The 23,116-nt window shown below is 34.8% G+C and overlaps 1 protein-coding gene across 5 annotated transcripts in view; it reads right to left on the bottom strand.

Moving 5' to 3' along the window:
- Positions 1-23,116, bottom strand: part of CDK17 (cyclin dependent kinase 17) — a 95,248-nt gene that overhangs the window by 24,772 nt on the left and 47,360 nt on the right. For all 5 annotated transcript variants that reach the window (XM_062015189.1, XM_062015217.1, XM_062015198.1 and 2 more), the window contains 2 exons: positions 16,602-16,766; positions 10,500-10,633 (listed from right to left, as the gene is read on the bottom strand). In XM_062015189.1, coding sequence (XP_061871173.1) covers positions 10,500-10,633; positions 16,602-16,766 — 299 coding nt within the window. The remainder of the gene's footprint in view (positions 1-10,499; positions 10,634-16,601; positions 16,767-23,116) is intronic.

Below are 23,116 nucleotides of genomic sequence, written 5' to 3'. Positions count from 1 at the left end.
TAACTGTATGTTGCCTAATGAATTATATTTGATCCAGTTCCAGAACATACTCTGGAGAACATATTCAGGCACCATTTGCTTTGCTAGGGTAACCAGAATGCTTGTGGCATTTTCCCTCTCCTCCACCAACTCAAATGCACGTTTTTTAGCCTCGTGTGAGGAGAAAGCAGTCTTGTTTTATTACTGGTATTACTGGCAGAGAAATGCATATTATTTTAAAATTTGCCTGAAATGAGAATCACATTTGTCCTACTCTGTTTGATGGCAAATAAACACGTAAGCACTTGTGACATTAATACCACTTTGTTTTCTGTGGAGATAAACTATTCCAACTCGTGCTTATCTTTATTACCTATTTCTAATGGCAGCACAGTAAATGCTCTGAGAAGACCCACACTTGGTGGAGTGTTTTCTTTTGGCTAGCATCCCACTGTGCTGCTGTAACTTGATGTGGACATTCTGTCTACCAATAACTACTTATGCTTGAACACAAGAAACAGGCAGGTGTTTCAACTTAAATCTTTCAGGTCTTGTGAGCTGAGTAATTTTAACATTGTAACTAAGGAAACATGTCTTCCAAATAATAATGAAAAATATCCCACCAAATACCTCCTGTTTTTCACATATATTTTGAACAAAAAAAACCCCACCCAAACAAAAAAAACTGAATAATTTTTATTCTTTATCTCTGTCTCTCTTTTGGATGATCCAAAATACTGTTATAAGTATCAGCTTGCCTCCCACAGTAAACCACTCACAAGAGTTTAATACTATTTTGTTAACACATTTTGGTTTTTACATCTGACTCTCAAACAACTTTACTCCTTTGCAACCTATACTTTTCTGATCTCCTGTTCTCCATAATACAACTTATTAGCTGTTCCTCTTCTTAATTACTTGGCCCATATAACATTTTTTAGTGCTGTAGCGTGACACTTTTCAGAAAGTCTTATTTCTGGTCAACAGATCAATTTTCACTTCTCTTAAACTCTGTCAAAGAAGTAAATTTCTTCACAGAATGAACCTATGCTTTTCTTTATGAAAGCAGCATAACTTTTTGTGGTTTAAATCAGATATTAAAATCAACAACTTCTGGTTTTCCTTGTCTTTTATTTTCTGCCAAGATGCGCTACACACTTCAGTAAATTTCGCTGAAGTGGAAAAAAGATTATTTTAACTTGAGATAGAAAATGTTTAAACTCTGCATGTTACAACTGCCCTAAAAAAGAAGAAATATGAAATATTCACACTTTTTAGTCTGTCTTCTGATGACTCAAGTCCTACAAATTGGTCCAACAAATGCCATCGATCTTTCAACTGCTAGGCTGTTGCAGGCTGCTACTGCACTCACAACTGCAGCACAAGAAGAAAGATTCAGACTTCTGCCAGCAGGAAGCTAAAAAAATAAAATAAAAAGAGTGATCCTGTAGTACCAAATGACTTGCCAGAAAAACTGGAAGGGAAAACCATGATAACATCAGTCTCAGTCTGCTAACAGCATCAGCCTCGATTGACTATTCCTTAAATGTTTCATTTAGCTAATTTAACAGCCTACTACCTTCAAATCTGGTACTCCTTCACCTCTAACCAGATGTTCCCATCTCTTGTTGGAGGAGAATAGGCTCTAAGCTAATGATAGAGTGAAGTGGTGTGAGAAAGTCAATTGGCAGACAAACATCCCTTTGAAAAAAAAAGTTAAGTAATTATCTGCAAGTTTAGGAGCCAAGAGGTGAAGAGAGATGGCTCTGTCAGGAGTGAGTAGTCAATGGATGACAAAAACTATATTGCCAAACTACATCATATATACTCATCCATACTGATTTGGTTCTTCAGTTTATTGATAAGTTACACTTCCAGACCAACCATGACTTAAGGTTTGTATTTATTATATAGCAGCAGACCACAAGGTCTCCATTGCTCCCCCAGATTTTAGCTTACCTTTTAAGAGTTAATGTTGTTAAATTCCATCAGTAAAATTTTGTTACAGCTTCACAATGCACTGCTTTTCTAAGTCGACAGACATGGGTCCGACAGCCCAAACAAGCCACTACAGATAAGATGAAAATGCTTTGCTCTCTTGTCTAAGCATTGCTCTGAATTAACCTTCTCACCAGTTTTAGCAAGCACCAGCAAGACATGTCAGCTGTAATCACAAGCTGCTCACTAGTAAGTCATAGTGCTTTTGTTCACTGGACAATGCTTAATAAGATCTAAAATGCTACATCATATAACCCTCTGTGCAATACAGTTCAACTTCATGACATGTGTACTATAAAAGGAAAAAAAATCTGTCCAATTTTTATAGTATTACTTCCTGGCATATTTTAAATAAAAATGTGTATTATGTGCTACTTCTTGATACACAAACCAAACAAATTGAAAACAATTTGCTTACGTCAACAAGAATTTAAACATTCTGATCTACAACCTTACATGCATGCACTTATTGTACCATTTTAGTACCAAATACCACGTGTAGTTTTTTTTCTGAAGGTTGCCTTATCAAATTTCAGTGCATTTTTGTCAAATGACAGCACAGTTAAAAGCCAACTGGATCCTCTACAAAATTATGACATACAACAATACTGCTAGAGGCAAAAGCAAATAGAAAAAAACGTCTCCAAAGCAGAGAATATATTTCTAGAGAATTTTATCGTTTTGTTACGGCACTGTAGCCCTCCAAGATCATGAAGCAAAATATCAGCAACACATCCATCAAAAGAAACCTATAGTACCCTTGCAGCATTGTATTTTAACGACCTTTATAAATAAGCCTCCATTACTGTAACCAGAAAGGCTATTTTAATAGCTGGGATGAGTTATCTATATGAATTATCCTTACAGGTAAATAAGTCCATCATCATTCCTCAACTCAATTGACAGGTATAATTTCATTGTGATGCAGAAAGTGCATTTTCTTCTGTAAGATGGTTTACACTTGAACACTGTATTTCTCCTTTATACTTGAATGTTGTTATTATTTAAACATTAAATCACAATTAATTAATTAGTATTCTTTTAAATTGGATGAAAGGGTCATGAAAGAAGGTTTTTTTCTGTTAGAAGCAATAATGAAAACATAATCATAAAACATATGTAACAAAGGGCCGTGGATACCTCTCACTCCAGAAATCCATGCTGGTTTTCAGTCAGTCTGTTGAAACGCAGCAATATTTAAGAAAGCATCAATTTTGTGCACTGAATCAGGTGGCTTTTTCTCTTTGTTACAGAGATGAGCCAAAATATAGCATTAATTTATTAAGAGGTTATTTCCAATTCTAAATCAAGCACATCAAATATTTTCAGAGTTTTCATAAAGAGACTGAGTCTACAGGCTATTTCAGACCCAGAAAAAAATACCAGTGACCACAGATATTGCATGTTAGAAAAAGGCAAGGAGTAAAATGTAATCAATAAAATACTGATATTAAGAATTCTAAGGTTTTACCTTTAGTTTGGGATTAAGAGTCATATTTTCTCAGCACATCTAGTATCATCAATCAACAAAACAAGGACTTTACTGTCAGCGTTTCAAGAAAATTATTGCAAATATCTACTGTGGCCACACAAAGAAAAATATATCATTTTGTTAAAAGCACAGAAACCAGAATTGCAAGTAGATAGCTTTGTTTTTATTTACTTCATCCCAATGAAATATTTATGAAAATAAATACTGTAATTGGTTCTTTAATTATTAATTTCCCTAATTATGAAAATAAATCTGCAATCTTCCTTTAGTAATATTTGTATAATTAGTATTTTTGAACCCACAAAATTAGAAGTGTAAGTCAATAGGATTTTTTTCATGTAAGCAGTCAAAAATAGGAATTCTGAAGAATTTATTTTTCAAAATTGAACAATAATTTCAATTAAATGGATATGTTGCTTAGGCTACCAACTAGATGCATAAAAACTACTCTTTAATTTTTGAAATTTTTTTTCAGAAAAACACAGGCAATTTTTTATTTAATCCATACCTCCCAGCACTTTTAGGTGAAAGGCTGAAACTGTTCAGTACAAACACAGTACTCAGAAACTGCACTCCAGGAGCTTCTATGCACAACCAACGCAATCTAATAAAAACATGTGACATAAATCCAGTTTTGAAAAAATCTGAGAGAGGAGAACTTTAATGTGAGATATTACTTTCTTCTCATCAATTATATGAATACACAAGAAATTTGTAACAAATTATGCCAGAAACACTTCAGATTTCTTATTGGGTGGCTTTCTTGTTTTGTTTTGTTATTATTTTATTGCATCTCAGAGTGCTCATAAGGAATTGAACTTTATGAGTATAAGGAAGAGTAAGAAAAATAACAACAATCATAAAAAGATGGTTGATTCTGTTTGTCTGGCTAAATTCCCACCTAACAAGACACCACTCTGTGGCATTAGCCCAACGTACACCCTGACAAAATCCAGGGTCTGATGGCTGTTTGACTCAGTGATAGGTGCTGGGCAGCAATAACAAAATAACATGGGTGCTAATAAAGCATGCTCTGCCTCATTTACTATTACATCTTCCTGATTTTTAAACATAGCTTTATGTACATTTTCATTACTTTCTATAACAGAGTAGTAGGAAAAATTGCTCAAAAGAAAAATGTAGCATAAATTTATCAGCTTACAAGAAGAATGAGGTAGAGGAGAAGGGAACTGGAAAAAATACAGTAAGAAGCAGGACAGAACATATCACTGCAAAAAAACGCAAACTTGGAACCTTAAAACAGTTCTGTGTAACATTAATTACTAAAACACAAACCATTTATATCAACATAAAGCTACAAGTATCAAAGGGAAAGTGTCATGAAGGAACCGGCTAATTGAAAACAAACTAGCTTCTTGAACATGGAAAAAGGAAATCTGATCTTTCTGGACAGGACAGTGAGGCTGGAGTGCAAAGTATGAAACTCCACCCAAGTACTGACTTCTCATCTGCTGCATTCCAGTGATTGCTAGTGATGTGTTTTGTAGATGGCTGAACACATCCAACGTGATAGCAGACTACTCTCAAATGGAATTTAAAAGTAAAATCAAGTATGTAAAAGAAAAATCGAAGAAGCAGATATTCGAACTTTACTGCCTAGTGCTGAAATTATTTATCTTGTTGCACTGTCAGTTTTCTTCTGTAGAAAAAACATAAGGCTGGTAATCAACTAGATCAAAAGGAGGTTGATCTCTTTTGTCAAAATCATACGAGTAATACAGAGCATGCACTTGTGTTCTTGGAAGAGAGATTTCAAAACCATCAAGCTTTGTGTGAAAGTGAAAGCACGATTTAACAAAAAAATAGCTTATTTTCCTGTGGAACCTTCCAAAAGTTTTAGACAGCTGCCAAGTATGAGTGAAGAGAGGTACTGCAACCACTGAAAATAAAGAGTCTTGAGTGTATTCAGCTTCATTTTTTTCTGTCTAGTACCAAAGTCTTTTGCTAGGGGACCACATGCTTAGGTTCACAAAAGAGATGGTCAGAAGAAAAGCTACACATGCTCCAACAAAAGCTACACATTCTCAAGAGGTTCAGAGAAGGAAATTAGATGAAGTCCAGTAAATAAGCAGAAAGAGTTATACAGCTGTGAAGGGCAGAAGGAAATAGGAAGGAAGAACCTTTGCTCAGAGAAGGCAGTGTGTTGTAATGCCAGCTGGGGATGCATGAGTAGCAAGAGATGTAAGGCTGAATGCTCAGGTTGTTTTTGCTACAGTGCTTCCTGCATCCAAAACCAAGGACCGGAGAAAATGCTGTCCTGCCCCTGACTACATCAGTACTACCATCCAGTCTCTTGTTCAAGAACTTAAACAACTGAACAGAGCCAAGAATACTCTATTTGCACATGTGAAGGGGGACCTACAACCACAAAAAAGCAGATCCTACAAAGAGAAAATCTTAGTGCTATTGTCAGTTGAAAGATCAATTCACTTTCTGGGTTTTTCTCTGGAGAAGGTACACTTGCCCAACTGGACCAATGGCAGGCAGATCAAGTTATCCAGTCTGTGTCAAGATCCCAGAACCAGTTACACCCCTGGTAAAGAGCAGTGCTTACAAAAAACTTATTTCTTGTGTACGTTCTTTCTTTTGGAAGGTGACCAGTATTTATCTCTTTCCAGCGAAAAGCAATAACCCTGAAGCTAATCCTCTCTGGGGAGAGTTATACCCTCTAAGAATGTGGTAGGAGCAGCCTGATCTGGAACACACTCCTGTCACTAATGTGACAGTTGGATGGATAAGAACTGTTTCTCAGGATAAAATGTCTGGGAAACAGGCTGGTGAACAGTGGTTTATGGCTCTCCGCCAGTTCACATGTGAAGACAGCTTACAGACCCTGGACTTCTGGGAAAGGGAAACAGATGTTTCAATTTGCACACACTGTATCTCCCTATTTCTTATCCACCACAGTTCTTAATGAAGCACTCACTGTCCAGTGCATGGTCATGGGGCCCCCAGTGAACACTTATGGCTCAAAACAAGAACTTAGAATCAAAGAATCGTTTCAGCTGGAAAAGACCTTTAAGATCATCAAGTCCAACCACTAATCTAACAGTACTAAGTCCATCTCTAAACTATGTCCATAATTTATTTTAATATCTTATTTCTTATGTCTTCTTTTCCAGCAAATCAAAGCGAAAAGCCTTTAAGCTGGAAATCTGTGGCCTGGAGAAGTGTTTCTCATTATGTGATGAAAGCATCTACACTTAAAATACAGACACACATGTATTCATTCTTAGGCTGTATTCCTTCTGGCACTTAAAACATACAATTCCATACATCTGTTTTGATAAACATTCTACTGTTGTACTGAATAATTAATATTAGCATGAGATTAGTAAACGTTTTAATTAAAACCTAGCAGCTGTTTGAAGCCAAATTCCTCACGCAATAGATGCTCGCTACTGTCAGCATGGTTCCTGACAGAGAGGAAGGAAGGAGAAAAAAAGAAAGGCAATTGCTTTCTGGATATTTCGCAGCCTGCGGATTACAGGCAAAATAACTTTATCTAGGCAACGCAATGAGATTCTGGTATGTTCTCTTTGTTTTCTAAGCACAAAGTAACAATGAACAATCATTAAAAAAAAAAAAAAAATCTAGCCTCACAACTGCAGTGTTTTTGAACTCAGAAGCAAATGTCTATCATCTCCCTGACCGGAACAGTCATGCTGGCCTAAGTTTTATGACATTTGGGGGGAAGGACAGATTAAAAACTAGTATCTCCACAGTTGCTACTGTGGCTGGAAAGTAAATCCCCAACAGACTTTTAACTGTGGAGCAGGATTCTCTCTCATGGCAGAATGATGATTTCCTATCTAAACCAGGTCAACTTAAGATTACAAAATTTCATCTTTCTATCGCAATGGACATTCTGCTACAACAAAAACATTTAGTAGTTGCGTTTCCAATGTCTATTTTGCGCTTTATCTTTCAGAACATCCCTACACGAAAATTTAGAAAGATCAAGTTTTCTTTCCCAATAAAAACTTTCATATACTCTGATTATGTCTGTCTGCTCCTTGAAAACACTACAATTTTATTTGCAGCTCTGAATTACTTAACAATTACAGAGAATGCAACTTTATTATATGACTCACTACAGTGGGGATGGATACTAAGAATCAAAAATGTGTCCTCTAATGTACAAAACATCCCAGGAATGCTAATATTCAGTACTGGTATTTAGCACTGCGATTATAGTATGGATGTTTATAGCAAGCATTTCTTTAAAAATGGTAGAGTTTTTCTGACGGGCTGCTAACTTTCAGAATTCTAGGTCAAGAGCATGAAAAATTTGGTTACATAGACAAAGTTTTTACAAGTAAAAAGGTCTCTTTCAAGGTTTCAGCTTTAACTGATTAGTTACCTTCAAAACAGATCAGGACTTCTGTCAGTACAACAGAGTACCAAACATATATAACTAAGAATTTATGTATAAAAACATTACAAATAATGTGAATATTGGCCAAATTAAACACAAAAAGGATGTAGTCATAATGTGAGAGGCACATTCAACATAATGTGGAGGAATCAGGAATATTGCTTTATTAGGTTTATCCGACTTTGTATGTTTAATAAAATACATTCTACAGTGAATTTCAAGTGTGACTAATGACTTCAGCAGACTACAGCAAAAACATACTATCACACACATACTAATTCACTCCAATCTGCTTGTATAGCACACAGCCATAAATCATCCTAAATTACTAGAAAGGAAATGTAGCCTCAGGCTATCAAATGATGTCTAGAGATAATAAATCCCCACAAACCAGCAAAATAAAACTGAAATAATAGAAACTTACTTCACAACAAAAATTGTTTCTTTCTCTTTTTATAATAGAATTACTAGTATTGATCCTTCCAGGTCCACAGTACCATTCACTTCAGACATGCAGGCAAGACATGTTACAAGAGGAAATCTTTATTTAGTTCCTTCAATGACCAAGAAAGCAAGTGATGTCATTTAAAGAACAACAGAACCAGTAACGCCTAGTTTTCTTACAGATGTACATCTTGAGGCTCAACTTGTATGCGGATACTGTGGTGTTTAATAAAGCTTGCATCTTTTCTAATAGTGGATGCATTCATCCTAACATAAATTAACATCTGAGATTTCTCTCCATCTTTCAAAACTGACAGAAAATGACCCATGGGAAAACAGGAGGAAGGGACAGACAGGCAGCCACCGTTAATTACTTAAGATCTTTTCACTTAGGAAATGAGAAAGCCAAATGAGAAGATTATGATTAGAAAAGTATTTTAACCAAAGCTACAAAGATTATCACATTTTTTTTCCCTCTGGAATCCACAAACAGGTAAAGCCCCCACCTACTCTGCTACATGGCACTACTTAAACTTAAATCCACCATAACATCCCTTGATAGCATTCTTAAAATTCAGAAGTGAAAGTACGTGTAGGCATTAGCTTGAAACCTTATTGGAAAAGTCACTATATCAATATAGAAGCAATTCTCACAGAATATACATGAACAGCTGTCATGGACTGTGTCAGTCAACAAATAAATAATGTTAATTTCAAGAATCAGAAACAAGTATTTAAAATTGGGAGAAAAATAAGAAAATTCACATAGTATAAACAAAACTTAAATAAAAGTTTCCCAAAGCCTCTTAAACAGTGATATTAGAATTGTTTCACAATTAAAGAGGCCAACAAAAAAGATGCTTTGACCCCTTCTGAAAAATTGCAAAGGAATTTCCTGAACTTTAATGACTATTCCTGAGTTATTTGAGAGATTCTTGAATCATAACCTGAAAGAGAATCCTTTCATGGTTCTTAGCCCTCTCTGGAGGAGTTGTCACATTTTCATTTCAGTTTGTTAATTTCATCATGTATTATTAATTTATTCCTTTCCTGTTCTAAATAGCCTTTCAAAATGCAGAGGAAACAGATAATGAACAAAAAAGTAAACAATTCTTTTAAATAATTTCCTTGATTTTTAGTTTATCCAGCACACATTCTGATGAGCACGTTTTCACAGTAACTTTTTTGTTCTTATTTAAGCATCCTGCAGAAATCAACACGACCATCTTAGTTCTCCCAAGTAAGTAGTTTAATGGTCTTTATATCAAACCTGAGATTAACATAAATCTTTAGAAATTTGAAGACAAATTCCCCAGGTGCAAGAAACGATATAAATAATTAATATAGCTAATTCACAAGTTCTTGGAATTATATCAGCACTGTATGTTTGGAGTCTTGGAATTCCAAGCATAAGCGGAACGCCTCACAAATAAAAAAAAAATGGCATGTACATCTTACTGTAACTTATCCAGATCTGTTTTCTAATCCTGTATTTGATATCAGGCTTTGCATGAAGATTTAAATTCTTACGAGCTGTGCATATTGCTATGTATGCTATAATGCAGCAGCTACAAAGTTTTACGTGCTTTTATAACAAAGCCGTCATTATAACCAAAGCTTTTATACACTCAAGAAACAAGGAAGTGTTCTGTTTTTCTTCACCAAGGGAAATGACAACAAAGCAAGCACAAGGGTGGCTAGTATTCATAATGAGACTCATAAATAAAGGAAATTATGTGCACAGTTATTCGTAAGGCACTTTTCCTCCTTTTGTTTACCATCCTATAAAGTTCCGTTCATTAAAAAACAGGAAGTGAGGGAAAGGCTGAAGCAGTCAGGATCATCATTGCTGCAGTAGTTTTACAAAGATTAAAAAATAGTCTTAAGTAAAAAATGTCTAAACTGTGTATTCTCTTGAATATGCTCAGTGAGTTGCACACAACATGAAATATATTCAAATGCTATACCCAAAAATCCAAGTTTCAAAACATAAATTTTAAAAATGAACGTCTCATAAACAATGTGATAAATGGAGGCAGACATTTAAGTAATACTAAAATATTGTTCCCTGCACAAAATACGTCACAATTGTTACAGCTGATCGGGAAGACAATCAGTTGTAACAAACAATAAAAGCAACCCCCAACTCTGTCAGTTTAAATGATCCTTAAATGAAAACTAAATTACCTCCATTGAAATTCGTCTGTGTATCCGGTTTCTGAGACAAACACCTGTGGGAGACTGAACTTCATCGGATGATGTTCCAGAAGCTTGGTCACTTTCACCATCTGACCCCATTTTCAGATTTTCATGAACAATATCTTAAAGATAATTCAAAGAATTGAAAATAATCAGTATTCCACCAAATATCTCTCTTCTACAGATGGAAAACAACTATCATTACTGTGCATTACATGGCAGAGTCAAAGACTTACCACAGTCATGGTAGTCTCGATATACTTCTTATGGCTTAGGAATTACAAAATTACTTTATAGGACTTCTACACAAACCTTATCATTTTTTTTAATTCTTATTTGGTTTGCAGCAGAACTCGAGTTTCCAAACCAAAAGACTGACAACAGAATCTCTATAAATTTAATTCCTGTAAGGTACCTTCCCCTCACTGGCTTCAGTTCCTGAACTCCCTCACTACCTCTTTCAGTCACACTTGGATATCCAACACGATCAAGAATCTTTAATGTTTTCAAATCCGACTACCTTATGTTAGCAACCTAAATGTAGCTTCAGAAAGATAAAAAAAAATAAAAAAGAGAAGCACAGGTATTATTTTCAGAAATGTCAAATACAGAAATAAAAACCGTTCATATGTACGTGTGGAGGAAGGTGATGTCAACTGAAATCAGTTATTTGTACACAATCCCGTAGATTCATCCACACAAAAGAGTTTATGTATGTCATGTATACACACTACTTTCAAGCACCACAGGACTTTCCAGACTTTGGAAGACATACACCATAAGGAATAAAGAGAAGATCGAGGTGGTGTCATTAATAGCATAAAAGAGCCAAATGACTTGTAAAAGGACACACAATGGAAATCGGTCATACAAGCAATTCACTGTGACTAATGCTCCATTATAATCTCTGAAACATTTGAACTCCATGTTACTACAGAGATTAACACTTAGGTGCTTCAAAAGATGATGATTTTCCTGGTCTCTTCTGATCCTTGGTATTAAGAATTATCCTGTACAGTATAAAAGACAATCTAAAAGTGAAAAATCTCAGAACTTTACCCCTAAAAAATGCTAATATTAGCAAAATACAGAGAGCTCAATTCAGCCTTACAAACAATGTACCTGAAAAGATTGAACATTTGGGCATCATTACAGCAATTAAAAAAAAAAAGAGAAAATGCATGTTTTATCACTATCAACAGGAAAGCTGGATCCGCTAGGAAAGAAAAAAAAGAGTGAGTCTATGTTTGGTTATCAGCACATCTTCTAAAAATGTTTATCTAATATGCCTCACTTAGAATTTGATCTTTTGAAGTCTACATGGTTCTTTCTCAGTACAAAGAATTTCCTTTTACAGAAAACAATGGTTATAAAAAGATTAACATGTAAGGTATTGGCACCATGCATTTTAAGTCAAAGTACTGTAACTGACCACACAAACTGTGTATCTCATGCACAAAGCACATTTTCCAGTAGCAATGCAGATCTAAATTGGATTTTGATTAAAAGTCCACATTGCATCAGAATTTTCCCTGCAAGCCATGCTCAGATTTGGACTGAATTAAAAAAAAAAAAAAAAACACAAAAAAAACCCAACTGTGCTCCTTGCATAATAAGAAGTAATCTCCTAGTTTAAAACAATGTAAATACTCATCAGTGCTTCTAAAGGCTCAGTAGTTTGAAGCAGAGGAAAGATTTTCAGAAGGTGGTCCCTGAAGATCAGCCTTAACCTTAAGTCAAGCAGACAAAACGTGACTCTTTTGCCAACTCTCTCAGGAATTTCTTTGTCTTTGTAGTCACTTGATAACTGTCTCTCTAAAATTCTCTAACAAACTGTGGGAAAAAGATGCTGCATATTTGCAGCAAAACTGTTATGCCAGCATTGTTGCATCTGATAAACAGCATATTAACTATAACAGGTCTTTAATAAAGACTCTCTTTTAAAATAGTTTTCTGAGAGGACATATAATCCATTTTAGCAATTACAGCTCTCAAGATTCTGTTTGTAAATTAAGTGTAATAACTACTGACAATTGTTCTCCAATCTATTTATCCTCATAGAATTAACAAGCCCATTGACTGGGCCTCAAAGTCTACTTTCTTTAGAGAAGCTAGACAAGAAAGAGTTAACTGGGCAATCTCACAAAATAAGACTGATGAAATTTAAATATTATATTTTAAGCCATGGAGCAATTGCATCATTTCTTATTTTAAAAGACTGATTGTTATTAAAGTAACCAAGTGATTGATACTGTCACACTTTTAAAATACTATGTTCAATTCACAAAAGCATATATCTTATCAAATTACTATTTAAAAATGACACTTCAAAAAGCCTGCTGAAAACTATGAAACATTCTAGTTGACAAATATAATTCTTCTACTTAGAAGACCACTTAATAGAACTAAGAACTGTTTCAAGAATTACCAAGAGAAACCCATGCATTTGGGACAGATATCATAGCTGCAAGGAGATTCTGCTCTTTATAGATCAGGAATGCAAAGACAAAGTGGTTCTGTATTACTCAAGTCTAAAAGTTTACCATTTCAGACTTAAGATGACAATCAGTCTATTTTGAATACTGCTGTGATATGATCAATTCTAGTAAGTCTGGAGAAACTACAAACCCATAATCAAAACGGTTTAAGCGGGATACTGTCTGTAGCATCCAAAAATCTATTGTTAAGCACATGTCCAAATTTCTGAAGGCTAAATACCCAATTGCGTCTACCTAAAAGGGTTTGCAAATGTTTTCATTATATTTTAAATAAAGATACTTTTAAGCTTTTAAAAAATGATATTGTGTTATCACCTAATATAAATGTGTCCTTTTATTCAATGGAAAAGGCATCAGTAGAGCTTTATGTTCATTATTTTAATAGCATAAAATCGGGAATAAGGTATTACTCTAGTAATTTTAATCATTTTACACAAGCGTGTCATGATAATATTTGATTCAGCAATGATGAAAATCATGTAAGTATTTCCTTAATTTCACTAAGCTTTTCTATAGGCAACTTCATGTCCACCGAAGCCAGCCTGCATGGTCCTCAGAGCTTTTAATGATTCAGTAATTTCTTGAACTGCTTTCAGTGAATACTCAAGCTATTTTCTTAAAAAGATATTTACTTTAATGTGCTCTATGCATCTGACTAAATACCCAGCCCAGCCATGTAATGAAAAGCTGTTGATGACTGCAATATAACAGAAGTAAATTTGAAAGAAGAGGTAGTCTTTATTTCAGCTGTGAGTGATGCAGAAGGAAGTCGTCCAGTGAAACTATAATGAAGAAAATGAGAACTCCTCCAAGTGAGCTAAAATAATATCCACTAGCTAGGCAGTAGCAACTCAGATTGCATCATCTTTCCATCTTACTTCAAATGACTATAAAAACAATCATGTGACTTGCACGTTGGATTCCTTCCAAGGTCCACTTTTCCAAAGCTTATTTTTTCTATGAAGTGGTTACATTTTATGAGTAGTTTCACTAATAATGACTGAAATTGATGAAGGCCATAGTGAGAAACTGTCTTGGCTGTTAACATTACCAAACCAGGGAAGATGTATGGAAACATCATTCTTCTCAATTCCAGTATTTATGACAAAGAAGCAACACTTTTCCATAAACGTATAAACACAACTGGCAAAAGCAGGGAGAAACTCTACCCTTGGCGTCTACCAGGAGGGTCAGCTTCGGTTGGCTTTGCACATTCCAAGCACTTCACCAATATTCTCATTAACATGAATATGTTATAAAGACAACTAAATTGGCTCTGCATTCAACCAGGTCAGGTCAAAAAAGGGATTTTAGCTTTAGCTCAATCATGGACGACAGTGGATAAATGTTTTGGGAGGTGCTTAACTTTAGAAGTTGTATAAATATACATGAACTAAAAAAACCCCTCAGCTAGACCTTCACTTGCATCAATGACATGGTTGATTGAGAACCATCTCTGCTATTTCAAATCTTCATGATAATTGAATATTAAACTAAAAATTACTACAGAATTTTAAATGAAGGCACAGCTTTTAAACATCAATTCAGAAATTCTATCTTTATAAAACATTTTACAAAACTAAAGCTAACAGAGATGTTTCCAAGTAGAAATGCTTTCAAAAATATTTTGGGATTTTACACATTACTGCAACAGCAGGAATTCATTTTCAGTGCTCAGAAAGCAATCAAAACTCCAAAACTCTCCTAGGCTTCTCAGCCAATTTATATATTGATAATCTCACTGCAGCAAGCAACATGAAGATGCACCTGTGCAGGTGTCATTTTAATCTGTTTTAACCAAACAACTATCCTTTAATTACCATTGTTTTGTGACATTTCAAGGATATCTCTCTGATAGCATCTTCCCATCACTGGAATAAAGGAAAAAGTGGGAAGAAAAGAAGATGAATGAAGAAAATAATGTCTTGTGGCATAGCATACTTGACCATTTAATCTCTGATGTCATTATCCCAATAGAGAAAACCTCAATGTCTTACTTGTACTTGCACATGTTATCTAGTGGTATATAACACAAGTGATTTAAATTACATATGTACACTCAGTAAATCTATTCCATACTCTTTCAATGAAACTAAAAATTTTACAGGAATATGTAACTATTTAAAACATTATTATAACACTTCCTACAGGCTAATATATTAAAATTGTGAACACTATTTGTTTTAACCTGAGAAAACAAAGACTAGTGGCATTACTCTGCAATACTTATCTATTAGTTCTATTCTTTTCAGGTGAAAAATAAAGCTTTGATAAAACTGGAAAAATCATTAAAAGAAATCAAAACCTGTTCACATACTTTATTTTTGCAAAGCTGATCTGAAGTTCATAGTGAAATGTTGGAAAGGAGTAATCTATTAAGTTTACATTTAAAAACGCTATAGAATATCTTTAAAGGCAACATATAAGAACAAGAGTACAGAATTGTACATTTCTGCTCTTCCTGTACACAGTTTATATACATCTGATTTGAAAACTAATCCATAAAAGATTAAATATTCTTAACCAGAGATAATAGCACACAACTGTTTTTTTTTTTTTAACTTTGTCTTCTTTTAAGATTCTTGGCAACTTCTGTAAAATTTGGCTAGGCAAAAGAAACAAAAAAATAAAGTGTATAGGACTTGAGAGAAATCAGGAACTGATATGGTAGTCAAACTGGGCACACTAAAATCTGTCGTCTTCTGAGATAACAGTAGGTGCTAAAGTCTACTCAAGAGAACAGCACAAACAGAAAAAACGTAAGGTTTTGAACATGATGATTGATATTACAGCAGAGAAGGATATAAGTGGTTTAACTACTACCCTTAGGGCTCATCGCTTAATCTTGAACAAAATCAGTTTATCACACATCCTGAAGGAGGGCAGAATATTGAAAATTTCATAAAAATTCTAATTAAACTATATGACTTGTTCTCATTTTCTAGTATCAAGTAATTAAGCATAATTTAAAATAAAAGCGGGTTAAAACATTAACGGTAACTGAAGGCAGCAACATGACAAATTACTTGAAGGAAAATAAAATTTTCTAACTTGTTTCCCCACAGAACCACAAATATGGCTCAGGAACACAACAAAATGGTAATTATAGTTTAGTGGCCTTAATTTATCTCTAAAAAAAGGCTTTTTTTTGCCTTATAAGAATGAAAAGTCCAAGTAATACACTCATTCTTTTTAAACTCCACATATTAAATATTTATATACTAAATATTTAATATTCCACATATTAAGGGGACAAACGACTATCCTCTGCTTTTATCCTATTCAACTTATTGTACTTCTCACTGATACATAACTGAGATGAACACATAGGCTTCTTGCAAAGTACAAAGAATGACTGTTTTGTAACTTTGCAAAAATTCATGGGCAACTTCTGTGTGTTCTTGCAACTGCTTTCTTGCTGAAAACCTTAAATTCAATACCTTAAAAGCAAGTTTCTCTAACTCCAGAAAAAGATTACTGCATTCCCAGAGATTTATTAAAGCGTTAGAATAACCGCGTCTCTTGCTAAGAACCAATACAGACATTATTCTTCAAAAAAAAATGAATGTAAACAAATAATATAGCAAATTACCTAATCTGCTCCCATTTCTGGGCATTGCCATGAAAGAGCCGAGGCTGCCCCCTATGACGCTATGTGGTCTCCGTAAAGGGGGCTTCTTGAAAGATCCTGTGTATTGGTGGAGAAATGAGTGCATGCTGTGAGACGTTGGAGGCCTGCCATTCTTCACAATAGGCTCTACAATTCACAAGGATCAAAATATTCATTCCCACAAGCAAGTAGGAGTGTCAGGAACATGCCAGAAGGGAAACAAAAAGGAAAAAAAAAAAAAAAAAAGAAAAAACAAGTTACTAGACAGGAAATCACCACTCTGGTAAGATTCTCTTTCATACTAACAGTAGACCATCATACTACTGCCATTTCTCTATTAACAAATCAATACAAACCATTAGGTATTACTTAAATTTAATTTTACTAAATTCTGTCACTCTGCAGCTGGACCAATAAATAATCTGAACATACAGTCAAAAAATGTGAATAAAACCAGAACGTAGATTTTAGTATCAGTATAAATATCTTCTTCTGAATTAATGGTTTGTCTTAATGTACAATGTTTTGTCTTTACTAGAATTTAAACAGACCAGCTGTTAGATCAATTTACAAAATGAGTAAATTCAACTGTGAGCCTTTGGAAATATTCTACCCATCAAAATTCTCGAGGGCCACTTGTAGCAAGGCCTCACTACTGGAAGACCTTACAGCGACACATACGTGCCTGTACCCACCAGAGCTGTTATGCCGTAATTAGGGTTATTAACTTAAAGGACAGCAGAATAATTAAGTATGCAATTACTTACTTTGGCTTTTATTGGATTATGTCTCAGTTCACTATACTTAAGATTTAAAATCAACATTATCTGACTTGGCTTTTTTTTTTTAAATCTTGAGAAATACTTTCTAAAAAAGAGTTAATTCTAGAAATGTTTAAATCTTATATTGAAATGAAATGTGCACAGAAATTGATTGCTCATGTTCTTTCAGAAAACTAACTCTGCACACATGGACTAGCACTCAAGCATTGCCAAGGTACTAGACATAGTCTAAATCTAAAGACATAGAGGACTTTTTACCCCAACAAGAAGCAGAATAGATGTCTCCTTGTATTGACTGTCACAAAACTGGACTTATCAGAACCAGTGATGAAGTAATTAATTCAAAACATTAGAGAAGCAATACTCTCACTACAGAAAAGGCACCCAGAGATCAGAATCACCCAGTAGCTACATACAAACAAGAATACTTTAGAGTCAAGTAATTTGATTTTTCCATCACTTGATTCTTATTGCCATTACAGACACATAGTGTTTGGCATTATTCCGAAGACAGAAAAGGTAGCAGCCACACACGGAGCACCAGCCTTAATGCTACTGAATGGAGTGGCACTTTCTGAGGCATTTCTGGAGCTACTGCTCCCTGGATGCAATGCAGTCAGGATCTGCTCAGAGCTTCACGAATGGGACCGGGATCAGTCTGGGATGCTATTTCATCAACTCAACTTATATTCTCACATTGAGGGACTCCAAAATCTTGCTTTCCCTCCCAAAATAAGAATAATAATATTTCTAGGAAGATTGATTTTATAGCAAGTAAAATTTAAATGGTGAAGGAAAATAACAGCAACAAATATCTATTAAGCTAAGGAAAACAGGGAAGGGAATTCCCTGCCTCCCCATATGTACAAATCCCTTTTGGACATATTATGATGATTGATCTGAAGCAAAGAGGCAGAAGCAGAACTACCCAAGTTCAGGCCACTGATTTTAAGACATAATTCTGCAGGGAATTTTTGCATGTAAACATGAAAAATACACCAAGACAAAAAAAAAAAAAATCGCTAATTCAGCTGCTAAAGGAAAAATAATAATTAAAAATAACTTCAGGAAGAAAATAGCATGTGAAAGGACACAACAGCACTGCTACAAACCTGACTCCATCTTTCAACTGGCATCCTTCGTAAGTACACCTTCAAGATAGGTAAACATGAGAAAAAATACTCCATATGTCTGTGTGTATGTTTGTGAAGTACGATCAGTGTCTTCACCTTCAAAACTCTGCATATCTCTGCCCCAAATCCGTATTTCTGTTTCTAATACACTGGATCATCCCTTTGAATTTAAGAGTGGTATCAGGTTTCTTGCTGTGTGCCTTCAATAGTAGGTTTATCCTAGGGCAGCAGACAGCAAATTCTTCACTAATGTTTGAATAGAATCTCTTACTGCTTCCATATGACAAGAAACAGGTTCACATACATCATAGCTATTGCTTTTACTTCATATACAATAAAAATTGCTTCCTGCTTTCCAACTTTCTTACTAATGTTTGATTTCAATTTGATCTAGTTTATAAACTAAAAGCTTCACATTGAGTCTACATATTGTGCTGAACAAATAGTAACACTGAAAATACCTGATGAGTGCATAGTATGTTCCGTTGAGGCACTCATCACTGGTTATACCTATGATGCTTGGTGGGTTTTAGTGGCTAGTTTGTATAACTTTAAAGCTACCATTGCAGTTGTATGCCTTATATAAGTCATAAATTTTATGTATTAGTTATATAATTTCACATCACTCTAATTGTTTCTAAAACTAAACTTTTGTGAATAAAAAGAGAGTCAACTTGGAGAAATGTTTTTCCTGAGAAAAATCTCCTCCTTTGACCAAGCAAAACAAAAGTCCTTCAGTCTTCTGGTTTGTTTTTGTTTTAAAGACCTAATAATAAACCCAGGAAGAAAGTTCCCAGATTTTTTTGTTTGGCTAATATGGAAATGTACTGCTAAAAATCACTCAAATATTTTTTAGCTCTGCCCCTAGTGTCAATAGCCTTACACTCTGGAGGGTAAACCCTGAGCAAAGTGCTGAGACAAACTCATGCTTGATAACTGAAAATACATCTCTCATAGCAAGATTATTGTCTCACACACAGAAATGCAAATTCCACAAAGTAAACATTGCTTTTCTCATCCTCATGCTAGGATAAACCTCAACAAAGGTCAGAGAAGCACCAAAGGCAACACAGGAAAGGAACAGTGTCACATCTCTGGAAGCACAACTCTTGTCTCTGAGTGTGATGGTAGGTGATTCAGCAACCATGGCCACGCATATCCACCTCCTTAAGTTCGCAGTTGCTGAGAATCCAGTATCATAAACCTCACTGGAGTGACTCACACACAGGGACTAGAGCTGCACCCACAGAGAACAGTTCGTAATTTCCCCTTGTATGCTAAGGCTTTTGTCTACTTAAGCTGAAATTAATCTATGTGCATGAACTGTTTCACACACAAAAAAGGCCAGAGTTTATGAATACACTGAATGACTAAGCAGATATCGAGGTTTATATTCACTACTAACGTAACAGTGTTTAAAAAATTTCTTTTCCTCATGGCACTGGTGGATTTGCACATATTTTAAGATAAACTTCCTAAGATATCCTAACATGTGAAAGGTTCATCTCAAATGTAAGGATAAACACAGATCACAGTAAAAAGCAAAACAAGTTACATAAAAATCAAAGAGTTAACATAAGATCCAATTACACAGAAATAACTTTTACCATTGTAGGCAACTATCAGCTTCCTGCACTGTCATATATACTGTTCTAAATTATGGAGCTCATTATAAAACTTAGCAACAGTAATTTAGGTCATGTAGTAAGACAGGCATAACTACCAACAGACAATGAAATGAAGGTTACAAAAACTCACATTACTAGTGTACTTCTGACTAAAAGAAGTATTAATAGTACTTGCTTACAAATGTTTTTTAACAATCTTCATGCACACTAACTTACAAAATGGTGGGATCATATGACGTTTTAAGATGATACAGCATATAGAATTATGGGCTGAAAAAGTATTTTGTTATGCCCAGTTAAGTTGGCATTGTGATATGCTAGAAACTTTTAAGGAAATGTTCACATGAACTCTGTGTTGTGTTCTGCCTCCTTCCTGCAAGCATGACAATAATGGCTAAGAACTGGAACAAATATGGAAAATGATCAAGCAAACTCTTGCAGGAAATAAATTGACAAGACTGTTTAGTATTATTTTTGTGCACTTATGAGATACAAAGACATAAAGAAAGCGCTTTTGGAAAAAAGATCCAAAGATCCCTAAATACTTCTTCCAGAGTTAAACTTTCATTTAATTCATCAAAATAATGATTTTTTTTTCTCTCAGGAATATTATGTTGAATCACTACATTTAAAAGCTAACACTGCAGCTTTTAAGGTGTGAATTTACTACAACTGCTCAGTCTTGTGTCAAAACTACAAAAGTTAAACGCCTCTACTACATACAATTATGAACTTTCTTATAATTTTATCTCTGTGATTATAGGTTTGGTTTGTCTTTAAAAACATGTTTCCCTATATAAAACTCAGGAACATTCCTTGCCTTAGTGTCACTGTACTTGGTAAATTTATCTCAGTAACCACCCAAAGGCTTAGCTAACACGATGGAGATGTTTCCCGTAGCACAGCAGGTATTTTCATGGTTCTGTCTGTTTATCATTCAGCCACAGTCAAAATGAACAATCAAAACTAAGAGGGGAGTACAAAATGACCAGAAAACCATTATGCTACTGTGCATAGCATATGGATCTACTGCATTTTAAATATCATGCACAGTTCTGGTCTTCCTCTCTCAAACTGATTAGAACTGCAGAAGTATGATACAGCCCACAGACTTGTACTGAAGAAAGCACTTTGGAATCAGCTGCATTCACCACTTCCTCCAGCACAAGAGTGAGGTCACTGAAAAAGTCAGCTGTGGCAAGTTGCATACTGCACATGGAAGTGATTCTTCACACCATGCAGTCTGTGGAAACTCCTCACCACAGGATGTTAAAACTATCAGAAAGTACAAGACCCAAGGGGAGACCAAACAAGGAATCTGCTCAGGATTACGAACTGCATAGAGACTTGTCTAGTTCATTAAGTCTCTGAACTACAAACCTGTATAGTACTCTGGGGAAACGGTGTTATATTTCAGGCTCCAATTTAGACTTGTCCTCAAATGTTATCTTCAGAGACTGGAGAACAGATGGGCAGAACTCCAGGCATCCTTACAGTGCAATAGTTCTGCAGCACCCGAGCAGTTAGCTTGTCTTGGCTCACGTTGGCACAACTACTCCAGCAAAGGAGTTATTAATTATTTATATTTTATTAAAGATTTCTCTCTTTCCTCACCCTACTCTATAATCTGTCAATTCAAACTGATAAAACTTACAAATATGGAAAAAGAGTCGAGAGTGGTTTTTTTTAATTTAATTTGGTCAGTTGTTATTATATTCTCTTCTTGTTTTTAGCTACAAAATCACCTTTGAGTCATCTTTCAAGGAACATCATTTCAATCCTTATATTTCCTGTGCAACCTACTGAGCCATCGCAGAAATCTAGTCTTTAACTTCACAACTCAAACATTGTGAATATTTGTAATTATTATATTGGTCTACAGGATAGACACATGTTTTTCTTTTCAATGCCCCTGAACACTTCTTAAAATGTGCCCTGCTTTTTTTTTTTTAAAAGAAATACACTCACACATTTTTTTTAATGCTACACTCACATTGTTTAAGTGTGCATCTTCAGCAAGTTTTGAAACTGGGAAATGCATGGTAACTGAGAACTCTTATTACTTGATTTTCAAGTTTGGCAACTTCAGAACTCCATGTTTATTTCAATTGGATCACTTTATTGTATTTCTTGCATCCTATCATTCAAACTTCTGTTATTACTGGCATAATACAAAATAACTACACCTGGACCACTCAAAGAAAATACTGTTTACAATACAACCAGTCTGGCTTACTGATGTTGTAAGAGTTACTAGATGATGTTGTTGATCTGTTTTAGCATACATACATACATTTTAAGAAAGTGCAGTATCCAGTAAGGTACCACTGCTTTGATAAGATTGAAATAATAACACCATCAATGCTAACAAACATACAAGAACAGAAGATAACTCAAATGATCGCTGAAATCTTTCAGTTCTGAAGTGACATAAATTTATGCTTGAACAGAAGTGGAATAGATTTTTTTTAATTTCAAAACTACAAGAACTGCCAGACTCAACTGGAACAATAGTGTATATAACCAAGATGCTTTGCCCAAGAAATTAGTCAAAATCAACTATTTTATGAGGTTATAAAGATGTCTCCTTCCTTTTCCACCTACCTTAAAGAGCCACACTACCACTTTTTTCATGTGCTGGATTTACTTAACTGGGTTTATTTCATCAGAGCTCCAGAGAGCCTGTAGAACTGCTGGGCCTTTCTATGCAAGGCCTCACCAACTGACATACTGTCACGTCAGTCAGCTGGTGGATTAAAAGTGTTTTCATTAGGAACGGAAATGCATTTTAAAACACATTTTATGAATACATAATACCACATATCCAACTACTTCTTGCGTCCCATGAGTACCCCTATTATGTGACAAAAAGACCAGGATGGCTTTCAGATTTTACTGCCTCAATTTTGGAATATTTCCTTCAGATAGCTTTAATAAAAAATTCAAAAATCACC

This window comes from Colius striatus, chromosome 1 (assembly GCF_028858725.1).
Source record: "Colius striatus isolate bColStr4 chromosome 1, bColStr4.1.hap1, whole genome shotgun sequence".
NCBI classification, from domain to species: Eukaryota; Metazoa; Chordata; class Aves; order Coliiformes; family Coliidae; genus Colius; species Colius striatus.
This window is presented reverse-complemented; position numbering and strand designations above follow the sequence as displayed.